General features: G+C 42.0%; 1 protein-coding gene across 1 annotated transcript in view; it reads right to left on the reverse strand.

Annotated features, from left to right (window-relative positions):
- Window positions 1-14,872, reverse strand: part of JAM2 (junctional adhesion molecule 2) — a 57,076-nt gene that overhangs the window by 14,156 nt on the left and 28,048 nt on the right. The window contains exons 2-3 of the mRNA XM_053971570.1: window positions 2,898-2,963; window positions 83-196 (exon numbers count right to left, since the gene is read on the reverse strand). Coding sequence (XP_053827545.1) covers window positions 83-196; window positions 2,898-2,963 — 180 coding nt within the window. The remainder of the gene's footprint in view (window positions 1-82; window positions 197-2,897; window positions 2,964-14,872) is intronic.

The following is a 14,872-nucleotide window of genomic DNA, read 5'->3' on the forward strand; positions in this document are numbered from 1 at the left end:
ATTCTTGGTGTTGTTCCCCAAGAAAGAGTCAATAGCTATGCTAGAGAATGACATGTTAAACAGTCCGTTTGTAGTACTGTACCTGTAAATTCACTATTGTAGTAGACAAATGAGACTCCTTGAGGTTGGATTTTCTTCCACTCTATTCTTAAACTCATCCCTTTTGAAAATTTGTGTTTGCAACTAAGAATAGCCTCTAGAGGGAAGAAGAAAAAATAAAGGCAAAAGGGAAAATTAGAGATTTTAGTATTGTGTTGGTATGCATTCAGGCTCCCTGAAATTCATGTTCCTCCTTCAAAAGAACTTGTACAGTCAGCAATGGCCAGATCTACTTCTCAAAGTAATGCTTCTCCAGATGTACACATAGTGGGGAAAAAGAAACCAGTAATTTTCTTATACTTCGGTGGCTTTTGGGTCAAACTTCAGATGCTGGTGATTCCCATGCTGGATAGGGTTTATTACTTTCCCCATCTAACATGGGAATATCTACTTTATCCATTACATTCTTTATTACTACCTTCAGTTTAAACGTTTCTAAGCAGATCATCCCTAAAAAAAGGGACTCTGACCCTGTTATAACCATATTTTTTGAATTACCATTCTGAATTCAGTATCAATAGTTTTTCTGTTTAAATGTATAACTTAATGGAAATGAAAAATATTCCAGTAAGATGGTTAAAGAAACAAATGCATTATAGACCTTGCTACCTGTAAGCTACTAATTTTCCAATACAGGCCACAATATCCAGAACAAAAGTCTTTATAGTTTAGACAAGGCCTGTCTAGCTTTCATAATGCCAACATGCACTGCTCAAACATAATCAACCATCATCTTTCTTTACGGTCTAAACAAATGAGGTTGGAAGGTAATTAAGAGCTGCAGACAGACCTACTCCTTTGCCCTTCAGAGTCTGATTTCCTAGGTCTGCTCTGAAAAGAAACAAAAACCCAGACTGGTAGCCTTGGTGATACCTCATGGGGGAAAAAAAAATATCCAGACTTGAAAGAAAAACTGAGGCAGGAGGGCATTCATTGCCAGAAACATGTTACACATGCACTGGCTGCTTTGAAAAACATACTGTGCACTCAGGAAGTCTGAGGTTCCTGACTTCAGGTTGAGTGTATGGGTGGAGGCTTCCTGAATCTTAAGATTTGCTAGTTTCCTTTCCATTTTGTTTTTGTATCCTTCTAACAAAGAAAAACCATCATTCAAGCTCAGCTTGCTTTTGCTACTGGCCTTGTGACAGTTGGCTTGTCAAATGAGCTGGCCTGTATTAGCTGACAGAGACAGCTCAGCTGAAGTGTTCTCAGCTGAACAAGTCACCTCTGTCTCAAATGAGCTGCCCCTTTCTTGCATGCCACATGTTTTCGTTTCAGAAAAAACCTAGCACTGATGCCCACCCACTAATCTTATTCAGAGAAAAGGAATGGATAGAAGAAAGGGAGTGTGCACAGAACAGAGACAACATAATAAAATCATCCTTAGTTATAGCTCCCCTCTCCCGCTTTTTCCCATAGTAATGGAGTCAGGGAGATGTATTTTCCAGAGCAGGTGTACTTGACTTGCATTAAGGTAGGTCCACAGGATACCGTGCATCAGCACTGGTACTGCTAGGCCTGCAAAAGCCCTCTGGAATCTTGGAGAGATCTGCACAATATTTAATTTGGATTTACATCTGGTCTGGAGGCTATCATTGGTGATAGAATTATAGAACATCTCAAGTTGCATGGAACGCTAAGAATCAGTGAGCCAAACTCCCTGCTCCTTGCAGAACTGCCTAAAACAAAACCATGACTAGAAGTGTCACCTAGATGCTGCTTGAGCTGTGTCAGGCTTGGTACCATGACCACTCCCCTGGGAAGCCAGTCCCAGTGTCTGACCATCCTCCTCTACAGTAAGAGGAGTTAGAGGAGAAAAGGAAAATGCATTTCAGACCAGCTGCACTCAGTGGGATAACTGTCTATTGGCACTACCATTCCTTAGTGCTGCTACACATGGAGAACTTGGCTTGGCATCTGGGCTGCGCTAAACTGATTCCATTCAATGTACAAATAACAAAAGAAAAATATAAGTCATATACCATATAAAAAGACAGAACCTAATCAAGCTTTAATATTACCTGAAGCATTTCTCTCTGGTTTTGCCAGCCTTGAGCTCTAAATGCATTCAGTCAATAACAGAAGTCCAGATGACAATTTTAGAGACCTCTAAAATATTTGATTATTACCTCAAGAAGCTGAATAAGGATTAAAGCTCAGAAAACAGGTTTTTTGATCCCAAATTTCCACCTCTCTCCACTCCAACCAAATTCAAAAAACAAACCCACAAACCTCACACTACAATACTCCCCTTTCTCATCTACCCAGCAAACAGGTTTTCCTCTTTGCCTCTCTAAGTTCTCCACCCCATTATTGGAAGTAATTTGCTATATTATATATGACACACATATATATATACACACACACATATATAACTATGTAGCCATTACAGCTACTGACAAGTAAAAATAGCCATTAAATTATTGTTATTTACAATTAACTAACTTATATCTGCTCTCTCTAGTCCCTCACTTTTCTGTCTTGTAAGATATTTAATGTTTCTCACATGACATTGTGTGGAAGGAAACCAGGCAGAAGTTACAGGACTGACACACAAGTCATAGAACCATAGAACAGGTGAGGTTGAAAAGGATCTCTGGGGAGTACCTAGGTCAACTCCACCTCGAGTAAGAGAAAATGGGGACAAGACCAAGGTAACACAGAATCAGTGGAGAGAGTAGGCACGAGACCCCTCAGGAAAGAGGAATACAACCTCAATAGCTGCACAGCTTCTGTATACATAGTTTGCATGTATTGTGTATATATTAAAAATTATCACAACAATGCCCATACTGTACCCTTAAACTCCTCTGCTTTTACATTTTTGTTATCTGTTTCAATGGAGATTCCAGACACATCAGGATCTGCAAGGGGACAGCAAAAAAAGACAATTCAGCAATAAACGTTTGTGATTTCACATCTGCTTTGGCAGCTACAAGCAATATTTTTGAGACCTCCTCACACTGTGCAAGTTAGACATTGCCTACAAGAAAGAGTACAAATGAAGAGCTAGACCAGGGCTGGCCTTGAACAGTTCATCTTTTTTCTCCAGGTTCTGGCATCTGTAAAAAATAAATAATATTTCTTTTTTACAATGGCATAATGAAATTTACATGTAAGAAGTTCTATATAAACAGTAAACATTTTATGCTATGGTAATGTCTGTTTATAACTGGGGAGACATCTATTAATCCATATTTTCCATATCATTCTTATTACAAGGCATGCATATTTTCTGAAGAATACAACTTACAGATTCTACAGGGTAAAAAATATGTACAGTAATTGGCAATTATCTCAAATTCTTCTTGAAAAGGGAAGGAAAATAGTCAAGATTGATCTAGTTTTAACTCAAAGAAAGAAAAAATCCCCATACACTCTTGGATATCTCATTGTTGCATTCCACTAAGGGGGAACTGCAGGGGGTTCTGCTAAAACAGATGGTTGAGGATGGAATTATGTGAAATGAGGCAGGTATTATATCTGAGAACCATTTATTGGTAGTGAAAAGGATGTTGCCCTACCAAGGAATAATACAAAAGACAGAAAATGAACAAGGAGAAGGAAAAAGAATGGGCAGAGAAAGAGGTGGGGGGGGCAACTGAGAAGAAAAATGGGGGTTACTACCAGGACCTCAGAGTGGGCTGTCGACGTCCAGCTGGCAGGTGATGTGTGCACGTGCCCCGCCGAGGGAGCCTTTGCAGCTCTCGGAGCAAAGGCATGGCTCCTGCATAAACGGGCAGCCAGACATGAGGTGAGCGGGCGCTCGGGCAGGAGGTGCAGGACTCTGGACAGGGTCATAGTGGAGATCGTGGACACAGGCTAGATTAGTGATGCAGAGTTGAAAGGAGGTGGCTCAGGCAGGAACAAAGCGGGCAGGGAGATGAAGCAGGTAGGGCATCGGGCAGGAACGCAGGTAGGCAGGACAGGCAACAGCTGGAGCATGTGAGCGAGATGAAGTGGTAGGACAGGACACAGGAAGTGTCAGCAAGTGTCCAGCCAGGGAGTGGTGACAGCAAGAGAGCGAGGGCAAGCAAGGGCCAACGAAGGCAAAAACGGTGGCAAAAGAACCAGCTAGTCAGGGCAAAATTACAAAAAGCTACTAAGCTCGTGATACAGTTACTTTTATACCCCCTGGCTCCTCCCAAGGTCTGCAATGCTGAGAGGAGATTATTGGCCCAGTCCAACTTCCACTGCAGCCCATTGCCCTTTCACCATCTGATTGGAGAAGCTCTCTGGAGGTCTCCTACTGATTGCCTATTATATGTGAGATGGTTGCCAGGCAAAGTCTCTTGCAAGTAGCACTTGTACAGCCCCTCCCCCCACACCTCCTGTAATTTCAAACAATATTGAGACAGAACTCAAAATTAAATTGGTTCCTCACACTCATGTATTGGGAGCACTGAAATTTCAGAAAGAACAAGTGAAATAACCACTAGACCTACATCAACCCCCACCCAGCTACCAGGAGTTGGGCACAGGCATTACAATTAATCCACATCAGGCTAGCAAGTGCTTAACAACACCTGATCACAGTTCTTTACACAGGTCTACTTTTTTTTTCCCCTCAAAAGCATCTCAAGTTCTCTTGGTTTAGTACTTGGTTTAGACAGCACGGATACTTCTAATGCAGTCCATTTCCTCTGTCTGCATCAGCCAACTGAACAATTGCTATAGCAAGTATGGACAAGAACTGAGAACCTGTTTCCATCAATGTTTAGAAACTTGACTTGGTTAAAAACAACCTTCTTTTGACTGATAGCAACTAGGAAAATAGCAAGATTAGACATTCTTAAGCACACACCTCCTTCGTCTATCCCTAAGTAATTAATTTCTCTTTCCCCTGCTTAATGGAGGAAGAGTTGCACACACCCTGGCAGATGAATATCTAGTCTTGACCTGAAGACACAAACAAATTAACAATCTCTTGACTCTTATGGCTTTCTTTTAGCAGTTGATTACTTTTGTTGAAGTTAGTGCCTCACTTCTGCCTTGAGTAAGTCCATTTGGGCTTTCAGTGCTAGAATCTCAGAATGCTTTGTTGTTGGAAGGGATCTTTAAAGGTCATCTAGTTCAAGCTCCCTGCAAATAAGCAAGAACATTTTCAACATGAGTAGGTTGCTCAGAGCCCTATCCAGCCTGACCCTGAATGTTTCCAGGGATGGGGCATCCACTCTGTCTTTGGGTAATGTGTGTCAGTGTTTCACCACTCTCACTGTAAAACCTTTCTTCCTTATATCTAGTCTAAATCAACCCTCTTTTAGTTTAATCCATTACCCCTTGTCCTAACCCACAACAGGCCCTACTAAAAAGTTTGTCCACATCTTTCTTATAAGTCCCCTGGAAGTACTGAAAGGCTGCAATAAGGATGTCCCCAGAGCCTTCTCTTTCACAGGGTGAACAACCCAAATTTTCTCAGACTATTTTCACAGGAAATGTGCCATATCCCCATGATCATTTTATTGGCCCTCTGGGCTTGCTCCAACAGGTCCATGTGCTTTCTATGCTGGGAACCCAGAGCTGGATGCAGCACTTCAGGTGGGGTCTCACCAGAGTCGGGCAGAGAAACAGAATCCCCTCTCTTCCCTGCTGCCCACAGGGCTTTGGAGGCAACCCAGCACACAGGGGGTTCCCAGGCTCCCAGTGCACATGGCTGGGGCATGTCCAGCCTCTTACCCACCAGCACCCTCAAGTCCTTCTTGTAGGGCTGCTCTGTTCATCCCCCAGCCTGGGTTGATGTCGCTCTGTTCTTTCAAAAGTTTTAAAGTTATTTTAAAAGTTTTCTATGCCTTCTGATGTTTACATATTTCTACTAGAGTTCTCACACTATTCATGTAAATAATGATTGTTTTACATTCTTCTTTGTGGGAGGAGGGAATTGATAGACTGTTAGTTTAACCAGTGTAGTTAGAGAGGTAGCAATTTCTTCCTCCAATCCACTATCACTTTTAAAATTCTATATATTACAAAGTCAGAAATATAAGTTTCTTCCTTTTACTCTTTTAATCTTAGTGTGAGTGCGTAAGTTATTTCGTGTCCTAGTGCAACAGATTGATACCAGGGGTTGGCCAGACTCAGTTGGAGCACCTTGAATTCAGTCTTTTTAAACCTCATGACATTCTTGAAGTCCAGGTCCTTCTGGATGACAATCAAATCCTTCAAGTGCGGCAACAGCACCACTCACCTTGGTGTCATCAGCAAATCTGCCAGGGGTGAACTCGATCCCTTTGTCTATGTCAATAATGAAGACATTAAACAGCACTGATCCCATACACCATAGTACCCTATCATAGTTTTCTTATCAATTAAAGAAAATTCCTTATGGTTTAAGTCCGACACAACAGAGGGAATTCTTCATTCATTCTGTTCCTATGGCTTTTTTCCCCCTTAATTTTCTAGAGTTTTTTCAGCATTCTTTAAAAATACAAATTACAGTTCTACAGGTATCTATAATCACTGCCTCTGAGTCATGGAGCAACACTCAGAAATGGTATCTGAGTCTCTGGTATTGTAGCAAGAGTTCAGTTATTCATTCACTGTGTATTGTGGTGGGTTGACCTTGGGTGGCTGCCGGACACCCACATAGCTGCTCTCTCACTCCTCCTCAACATGACCAAGGAGAAAATAAGATTAAAAAACTCACGGGTCAAGAGAAAGACAGAGAGTCATGGAGTTTAGTTAGCAGTTACCATCACAGGGAAAACAGACTAAATTTAGGAAAAAATAATTCCATTTACTGCCAGTTTAAAACAGAGTAAATGCAGTAGTTGTGGGAATGTGCTCTTCTCTGCTGCTCCTTCTTCTTCATGCTCTCCTCTACTCCAGCATGGCCTGCTTTCTATAGGTCACAGTTACTGCCAGGAGCCTGCTCCAACATGGATTCTCTGTGGTGCTTTCTAGCTATCTCACATGCCCTTCCAAATACATGTCCAACAATTCTTGTGTCTAAAAGAACATAGCCTCACCTGACAGTGTAAAGTGAATTTTCATGTGTGCACATTACCAAAAGATCCAAATTGTGTATAGCTATCCTGTCTGTAATATGTTTCAATTTTATCCACTTTATGTTACCCCAAAAAGTTATAATCAGAAGTTTATAATATGAAATAAATAAGACATGAAGAATTCTAGCAATGACATTTACATACTCTGAGAATACTGAAATAGCAAAAAAACATTTGCACTAAAATAGCACTTAGAAATTTTTTCCATCCCTCCAAGAAAGCTTTCCTACTGAACTTTAAAGAAAGAAATTTTTTAAATGCTCTGTATAAGCCCCCTCACACCCTGTTGAAACCAGAGGAGGAAACCATTTCTCCAGATCCTCCCAAAGCAATCATTTCTCCTGCAAATCCATACACAGCCCAGTTCTTTTTCTTTTTCTTTTTTTTTTTTTTTTTGTTCAGGCTTGGTCTAGATAGCCTGGAATCAGCAAGTAATTTTCTTTTTAATCTATTAGGTCCTATTTAGATTAATGGGAAAAAAAATAACATGTGACTTTTACCCAAACCATATTTCTAGAACAATACCCCTCTTGCCCCCTCTTCCCCCATATTCTAGATGCCAATAGTTAACAAATCACATTTATCTATTAAAATAACATCTTCCTTCATGATGGGGAGGAGCATTATATTCTGAGACTCTGACAGCAGCTAATGCTTGATAACATTTCAAAAGGAAGCCTTTCTAGGTGTCCAATGTATGGATAAAACCATTTATAAATTATTGTCTCATCAACCTCTTCTGTCTGCACACAAAACAGCTCTAGTACATGCAATCCACCACTGTATTATATTAGCTGTTTCATGGGCCTGGAAAATTCTCTCCTTCTCATTAATACAGGTGTCATGCAGCTCAAAATATTCAATGATCAAAATAATTCACAGAATATGAAGCCACAAAAGGAAAACGTATTTTATGACTTCTGGGGCAGGACCATGGTATTTACTTTCCACTATGGAAGTCATTCCAGAATTACTTTGCATGCTTTTTATTAGGAGCTTGCAATTGCACAAAGTCTCCATATTTACCCTTACATCAAGGGATTTATAGAATACATGAAGATTCTATTATACAATACAAGTAAGTAGAAAACATGAGAAAGAGGGGGAGAAAGGGAGGGAAAGAAGTTCAACATACACACAGCCCTTCTCCTCTCACACACAAACCACACATATACATGACCCTTTTCAAGAAGCTGTAGAGTTCAAACAGTGATGTAAGGTGGTGCAGAGACAGCTGACTATATTAAAACCATTATATACTGTGATCAAGCAGAAAGATAGGAGAGGTCCTTAAAGATAGAGCATCTCTTCCCTTAGACATCCTTCAAGAAACATCTGTGCCAAATATTCACAATCCAAATCTTCAGCTTTGGATTTTAATTCACCATATAAAGAGCAATAGTGAAAAGATGACATATTACTTTTATTCAGGCTGCTTTTTAAAGAGTAGGAAAAAAAAAAAAAAAAGAAAAAAAAAAGCTGCTTTTACATGTCAGTAGCTATGCTTGTTTAAAAGTAAACTCCAAAAAACCACTTTCCATTTTATAAATACTCACAGCTGTAAACTGAAACTACTAGCTAGATGAATCATTAAGGAAAAACATTTTAGTTAAATCAAATCAAAAGAAACAGTGTGCCTGGAAGAAATTACATGAGAACAGAATCAAAACAAAGTTATAAGTACAAGAGAAAAAACAGTTTTGCATTTGTTTTGCCAAGTTCTAAACAACAGGTGGTCTAAAGCAAAGTTTAACAATGAATTTCTGAGGATACTGTAAATTTAGGAAGTCCAACATCTCAAGAATAAAGCCAATTCTCTTACTGAAGTCCCTGAAAGAGAATAGGAAACCAGACATATGCTTGGTGTTAGCAACCTTCAGACGTGACCACTTCAGGGTAAAGCCTCAGCTACATGATTAGGTGCTGATGCAAACTTGTCAGCCATGGAACTACCTACCACAAGGCACTCAAATGATACCTGGAGTTTTGCTGTTGTCACATCATTTAAGGACACCTGTTCTGGCTCCCTTTTTGCCATACTTCACAGAATTCACAGAGTCACTAGGTTGGAAGAGACCTTCAAGATCATCAAGTCCAACCCATGCCCCAACAGCTCAACTAAACCATGGCACCAAGTGCCACATCCAGTCTTTTCTTAAGAACAAATCCAGAGATGGTGACTCCACCACCTCCCTGGGCATGCCAGTCCAGAACTTTATCACTCTTTCTGTGAAAACTAATATCCAATCTATATTTCCCTTGATGCTACTTGAGACTGTGTCCTCTCATTCTGTCAATTGCTGCCTGGAGAAAGAGACCAACCCCCACCTGACTACAACACCTTTCAGGAAGTTGTAGAGAGCAGTAAGGTCACCCCTGAGTCTCCTTTCTCCAGGCTAAAGAACCCCAGCTCCCTCAGTCGTTCCTCACAGGGCTTGTGTTCCAAGCCCCTCACCAGCCTTGTTGCCCTCCTCTGGATGTGCTCAAGCATTTCAATGTCCTTCCCAAACTGAGGGGCCAGAACTGGACACAGCACTCAAGGTGTGGCCTCACTAGTGCCGAGTACAGGGGACCTGCTCCTGCTGGTCACACTATTCTTGATACAGGCCAGGATGCCTTTGGCCTTCTTGGCCACCAGGGCACACTGCTGGCTCATGTTCAGTCTGGTGTTGACCAGGTCCCTTTCTGCCTGGGCACTGTCCAGCCACAGTGTCCCCAGCCTATAATGCTGCAGGGGGTTATTGTGTCCAAAATGCAGGACTCGGCACTTGGATTTATTAAACGTCATCCTACTGGACTCTGCCCATCCATTCAACCGTTCAAGTCTCTCTGCAGAGCCTCCTACTGTCCAACATATCCATACACTCCCAGCTTAGTGTCATCTGCAAACTTACTAATGAAGGACTCAATTCCCTCATTCATGTCATCAATAAAGATATTGAACAGAACTGGCCCCAGCACAGACCCCTGAGGAACACCACTGGTGACTGGCTGCCAGCTGGATGCAGCACCATTCACCACCACTTTCTGGGCCCACCATCCAGCCAGTTCTTAACCCAGCAGAGTGTTCCTGTCCAAGCTGTGGGCTGCCAGCTTTTCCAGGAGTGTGCTGTGGGAGACAGCGTCAAAGGCCTTGCTGAAGTCCAGGTACACAACATCCACAGCTTTTCCTGCATCCACCAGGAGGGTCACTTGGTCATAAAAGGAGATCAGGTTGGTCAAATATGACCTACCCCTCCTAAACCCATGCTGGCTGGGTCTGATACCCTGGCCACCCTGTAAGTTCTGTGTGATGACACTCAGTATAAACTGTTCCATAACATTATCAGCTACTGAGGTCAGGCTGACCAGCCTGTAATTAACAGGATCCTCCTTCCCACCCTTTTGTGAATGGGTGTCACATTGGCCAGCTTCCAGTCATCTGGAACCTCCCCAGTGAGCCAGAACTGTTGGTAAATAATGGAGAGTGGTTTTGCAAGCTCATCTGCCAGCTCTCCCATCACCCTGGGACAGATTGCATCTGATCCCATAGATTAATGAATATCCAAGTGTCTCAGCAGTTCTCTAGGAGAAGTAGCCCACAGACTGCATAGTCCATAAAAGGGGAAGGGGAAGGAAAAGCTGCCTACCTTTGGACAAGATTAGTTATGAATTTTCAAAAAACACCCAGACTAGTAACTCCCATTCTTCTTAGTAGTCCAAGATGTGGCTGCTACAACCCAAAGGCTACTAACCCTGCTTAGAGTGGCATCAGCAGGCTGGACCATGTTAACTCTGACAGTTGTTGACAGGCACCCAGGGCTCAGACCCACCACTCTCTCTTCCCCACCCACACTCCTGTCAGGATCTGTGTTAAGCAGCCTTCCTCTTCCATCAGTTCTGCTTGGTGGATGCCAACCTCCAGCAGGCATGCTGGAGAGAGACTGGGAGTATTCACGGCCTCTGCTGGAGTCTCCTAAGCTACCCAAAGCCCTTAACCCATCTCTGAAACAGGTGATTTAGGCATCAAAATATAACCTGAAATAACTGGAATAAACTCAGCTTCATTGTGTGAAGTCCATCACATGTCAGTATGGTCAACCGTGTCCTGGGCTGCATCCAAAGCCCTCTGGGCGTCAGGGGAGGGAGGGGATTCTGGCCCTCTGCTCCGCTCTAGTGAGACCCCACCTGCAGAGCTGCATCCAGCCCTGGGGTCCCAGCACAGGAAGGACAGGGACTTGCTGGAGCCAGGCCAGAGGAATGATCAGAGTTGATCAGTGGAATGGAACACCTCTGTTATGAGGGAAGGCTAAGAGAATTGGGATTATGCAGCCTGGAAAAGAGCCTTATTGCAGCCTCTCAGTACCTAAAGTGGTTACAAAACTCATGGATAGGGACATTTTATGTGAGTATGTAGTGACAGAACAAGGAGGAATCTCTCTAAACTGGAAGAGGGCAGGTTTAAATTAGATATTGGGAAGAAATTCTTCCTTGTGAGGATGGTGAGGCACTGGAATAGGTTGTTCAGAGAAGTTTTGCATGCTCCATCACTGGAAGTGTTTAAGGCCAGGCTGGATGGAGCTCTGAGCAACCTGGTTTAGTGGAAGATGTCCTTGCCCATGGCAAGGGGATTGAAACTAGATGAGCTTTAAGGTCGTTGCGATCCACTCTAAGCAGAGAAGAGGAAAGGGAACTAACTCACTGTGAAAAAAATGGATCGAACGCAGAAAAGTTTGAATATACCAAAAAATGTGATTAAAACCAAACAAGGTTAGATGTTGATACCAAAAAAATGGATATATTTTATTTAATAGTGAAAGAGGGAGAAAGAAAGGGAGAGGGAGGGAGGGAAGGAGGGAGGGAGGGAGTGGGGTACAGGGAGTGACAGAGGTTAAGTAGAAACATATCACCCTTCCAAGGTCCCCAGTGACATCTCACTGCTTCCCTCCATCTCATCTTCTTGATGGTGAGGGTCCCCCACCAAAAAGTGTTGACTCCAATGGATTCATATACATTTGGGCAGGTGGGAAAACACAGGTACCTCCTGATGAAGGGGAAGGTTTGACACTGTCCCATGCCAACTGCGGATCTGTTGCATGACGTAGTATCACATGCAGCGCAGGGTCTGGGGACACCTTTGGTGAAGGGCCTATGATGAGCCATGACACTCCCTCATTTGTCCCTCACATGGTTGTCCCTCACATAGATGTGGTCTTCCAGGGGTGGAAGACCCCACAGCTGTGCCAGTCTGCCATGGGGAGGATGGGTATTCACTGCATCTGGCCAGAGGCCATGTCACACACCCAAAACCTCTCCTCCTTCCCTGCTTTGGGGTAGGGATCTGTGTGAGCTTGGCAGCAGAAATACCTGGGGCTGTGGCTTCTACCCCAAAGGTGCTGGGCTGGGCCCTGTCGTGGATGCTGTTCCAGATGCTTCACAAATTAGTGTCATTTTATCTCAATTTGCCTTAGGTGGTTTAACCCACAGTTCAGGATTTTCAGTCAGGAGGCCCATCCAGGGTGGGCTTTGCTGGTGCAGTGCTGTTACACACCTTTGCTATAATAGGCAAAAGTCTTTCATAAAGACGTTTAAGCCATAAACCATAACATTACAGTCTCCAACAAGATCTCTTCAATCCAAACCATTCTGTGACCCTGTGATTAAGTTAACAACATAAACACAGCATTTAGACCTCAAATTTTGAACAAGAGCTAGAGGAAGTTATCCCACATCACTGGGGGGAAAACAGGCAAAAGAAACTCAATTTCAGTCACTCAGTTACCTTAATCCTCAGCTTTGTGGAAACTGTTAAGTGAAATCTGGAAAGCCAGCACATCTGTCATGGTGTTTTTAGTCTTAGTTTTCAAGTTAAGAAAAAGAAGAAAAAAGTTAAAAAAAAAAATCTTTAAAGTAAAAGTAACGAAAGACTGAAGTTTTCAGAGCCAATTATCTAAAGTTATCAGTGGAAGTCCTAAGAATTTAAAGTCATGTTAATGGTTAATATCATTTCAGAGCCCCAAGGACAGTTGGCTCTGGAAACACAAAACTGGAAGTGCTTGTAGAGAAGAAAGTGGAAGGAAAAGAAAGTCAAGTGGCACAGGGCAAGAAAGCAAGCAATTATTTAGGTCAGCCTTTCTGAAAAACTGAACATAGAAGTACAACAATTTTAGATAAACTCAACAACCTCCTAAGAGCTTTCAGTAGTCCCCAAAACTGAAAGAGTACTGCATGAGAGGGGGAAATACTGAGGAAAAAATTATAATTTAATGATTTATAATTAATAATCAAAATGTAATACTTAATTCCCATCAATGTTTATATTGCTTTCTTCTTTTCTTCTCACACAGAAGAGAGGAAGGGTTTGAATGCGCAGAATGCGCAACTTGCAAAGGTTCAATGTAGCATGGAGTTTATTCTAACAGAGAGACATCACAGAAAGCATATGCTGTTAGCCAAATAAATATTTATAGCTTGCACTTTTACAAGTCTCAAAACACCAGTACTCCTCTTTGTCTCCATGGCAATTTAGAGGGAGCTTCTGCAAATGGGGGATGGGGGTTTAAACTAGTCAGGCTCTGAAAAAAAGCCTATTTTCCAGCCATCTCCTGGTCCTGCTCAGCAATGGTTTCCACAGCAACTCATTGGCAGCTCAAAGACAGCTTGTAAATGCAGTGAGAGCCTATAGCTGCTTCAGCTGTTGCTTATTTTAAGATGCATCAAGATGCTGAGAACATGTGTCTAGTGCCATCATTTTTTCAAAAGACTATGTGAATAGGCCAGTGGTGTAGAAGCCCCTTACCACTGCTGTCCCATCCCCCTCATATCATACAGTGCAAAGCTGAAGCTGAACAAACAGATTTCTCTTTGCATTTTTAGGGATAACAATCCAGCAGAAAGACTTCCCTGTGCAAACACTTCGTGAAACTGTGTAATGTTATTAAATTTGCAAAATAAAGCTTGGTACCCAGTGCAAACCAGCGCGTTCCTCTGAAGTCAATAGTACCAAGACTGATTTACATCAACTGTAAAATCAGCTCTGAAACACAAGAGAGTTGGAAAACCAGAAGAAACAAACAATACCCCACCACTCCCCAAATGAACACAACCATTCTGGCCCCCAATTTGCCATAAAGATCTCTGAAGTCTCCTACAACCTTTAAGTGACTTTTGCTGGATTTGCCAAACAATTTGGAAAGAATAAACACTTTCATGAATTCACCTCATTTATAAACCTATAAATACACCCATTATTTATCTTAAAATCCTGAGAACAGATTTAGTTTATGTTCAAACTGTATCAACTAGTATTACTTACAATTCCAGTATACTCCATATGAAACTGGAGTCCTTGCTCATTCAGAACCAGTGAAGTCAGACAAGTTCCCTTACTGTTGGAGCATGTTTCCAGTTGTTTAAGAGGAACACCTTGACAGTATAATTTAAAATTGTTCTAAGTAAATACATTGGTAAAGTGAGGTGTCTCATCCTGTAGTTAGTCTTATTAATTTAAGCTGGAACCAAATTTCTTGTGCATCATAGAATCATATAATGATTTGGGTTGGGAAAAAACCTTAAAGATCATCCAGTTTCAACCTGTCTGCCATCCTCAGTCCCTCTCAAATGGATCTTCTCAACACTTTTTGGATTAATCTCAATATTTCTACAAAACACACTGCAGAGGATGGGTACATACAACACTGTATTAAGTTCTGGCTTCTAAAGGCATAGGAGTAGCTAACTAACCAGAATTGTGCACAGCAAACATCTCAAATAGTAGGTAGGATAGCTAA

Source organism: Vidua macroura, chromosome 2, assembly GCF_024509145.1.
Source record: "Vidua macroura isolate BioBank_ID:100142 chromosome 2, ASM2450914v1, whole genome shotgun sequence".
Lineage (NCBI taxonomy): Eukaryota > Metazoa > Chordata > Aves > Passeriformes > Viduidae > Vidua > Vidua macroura.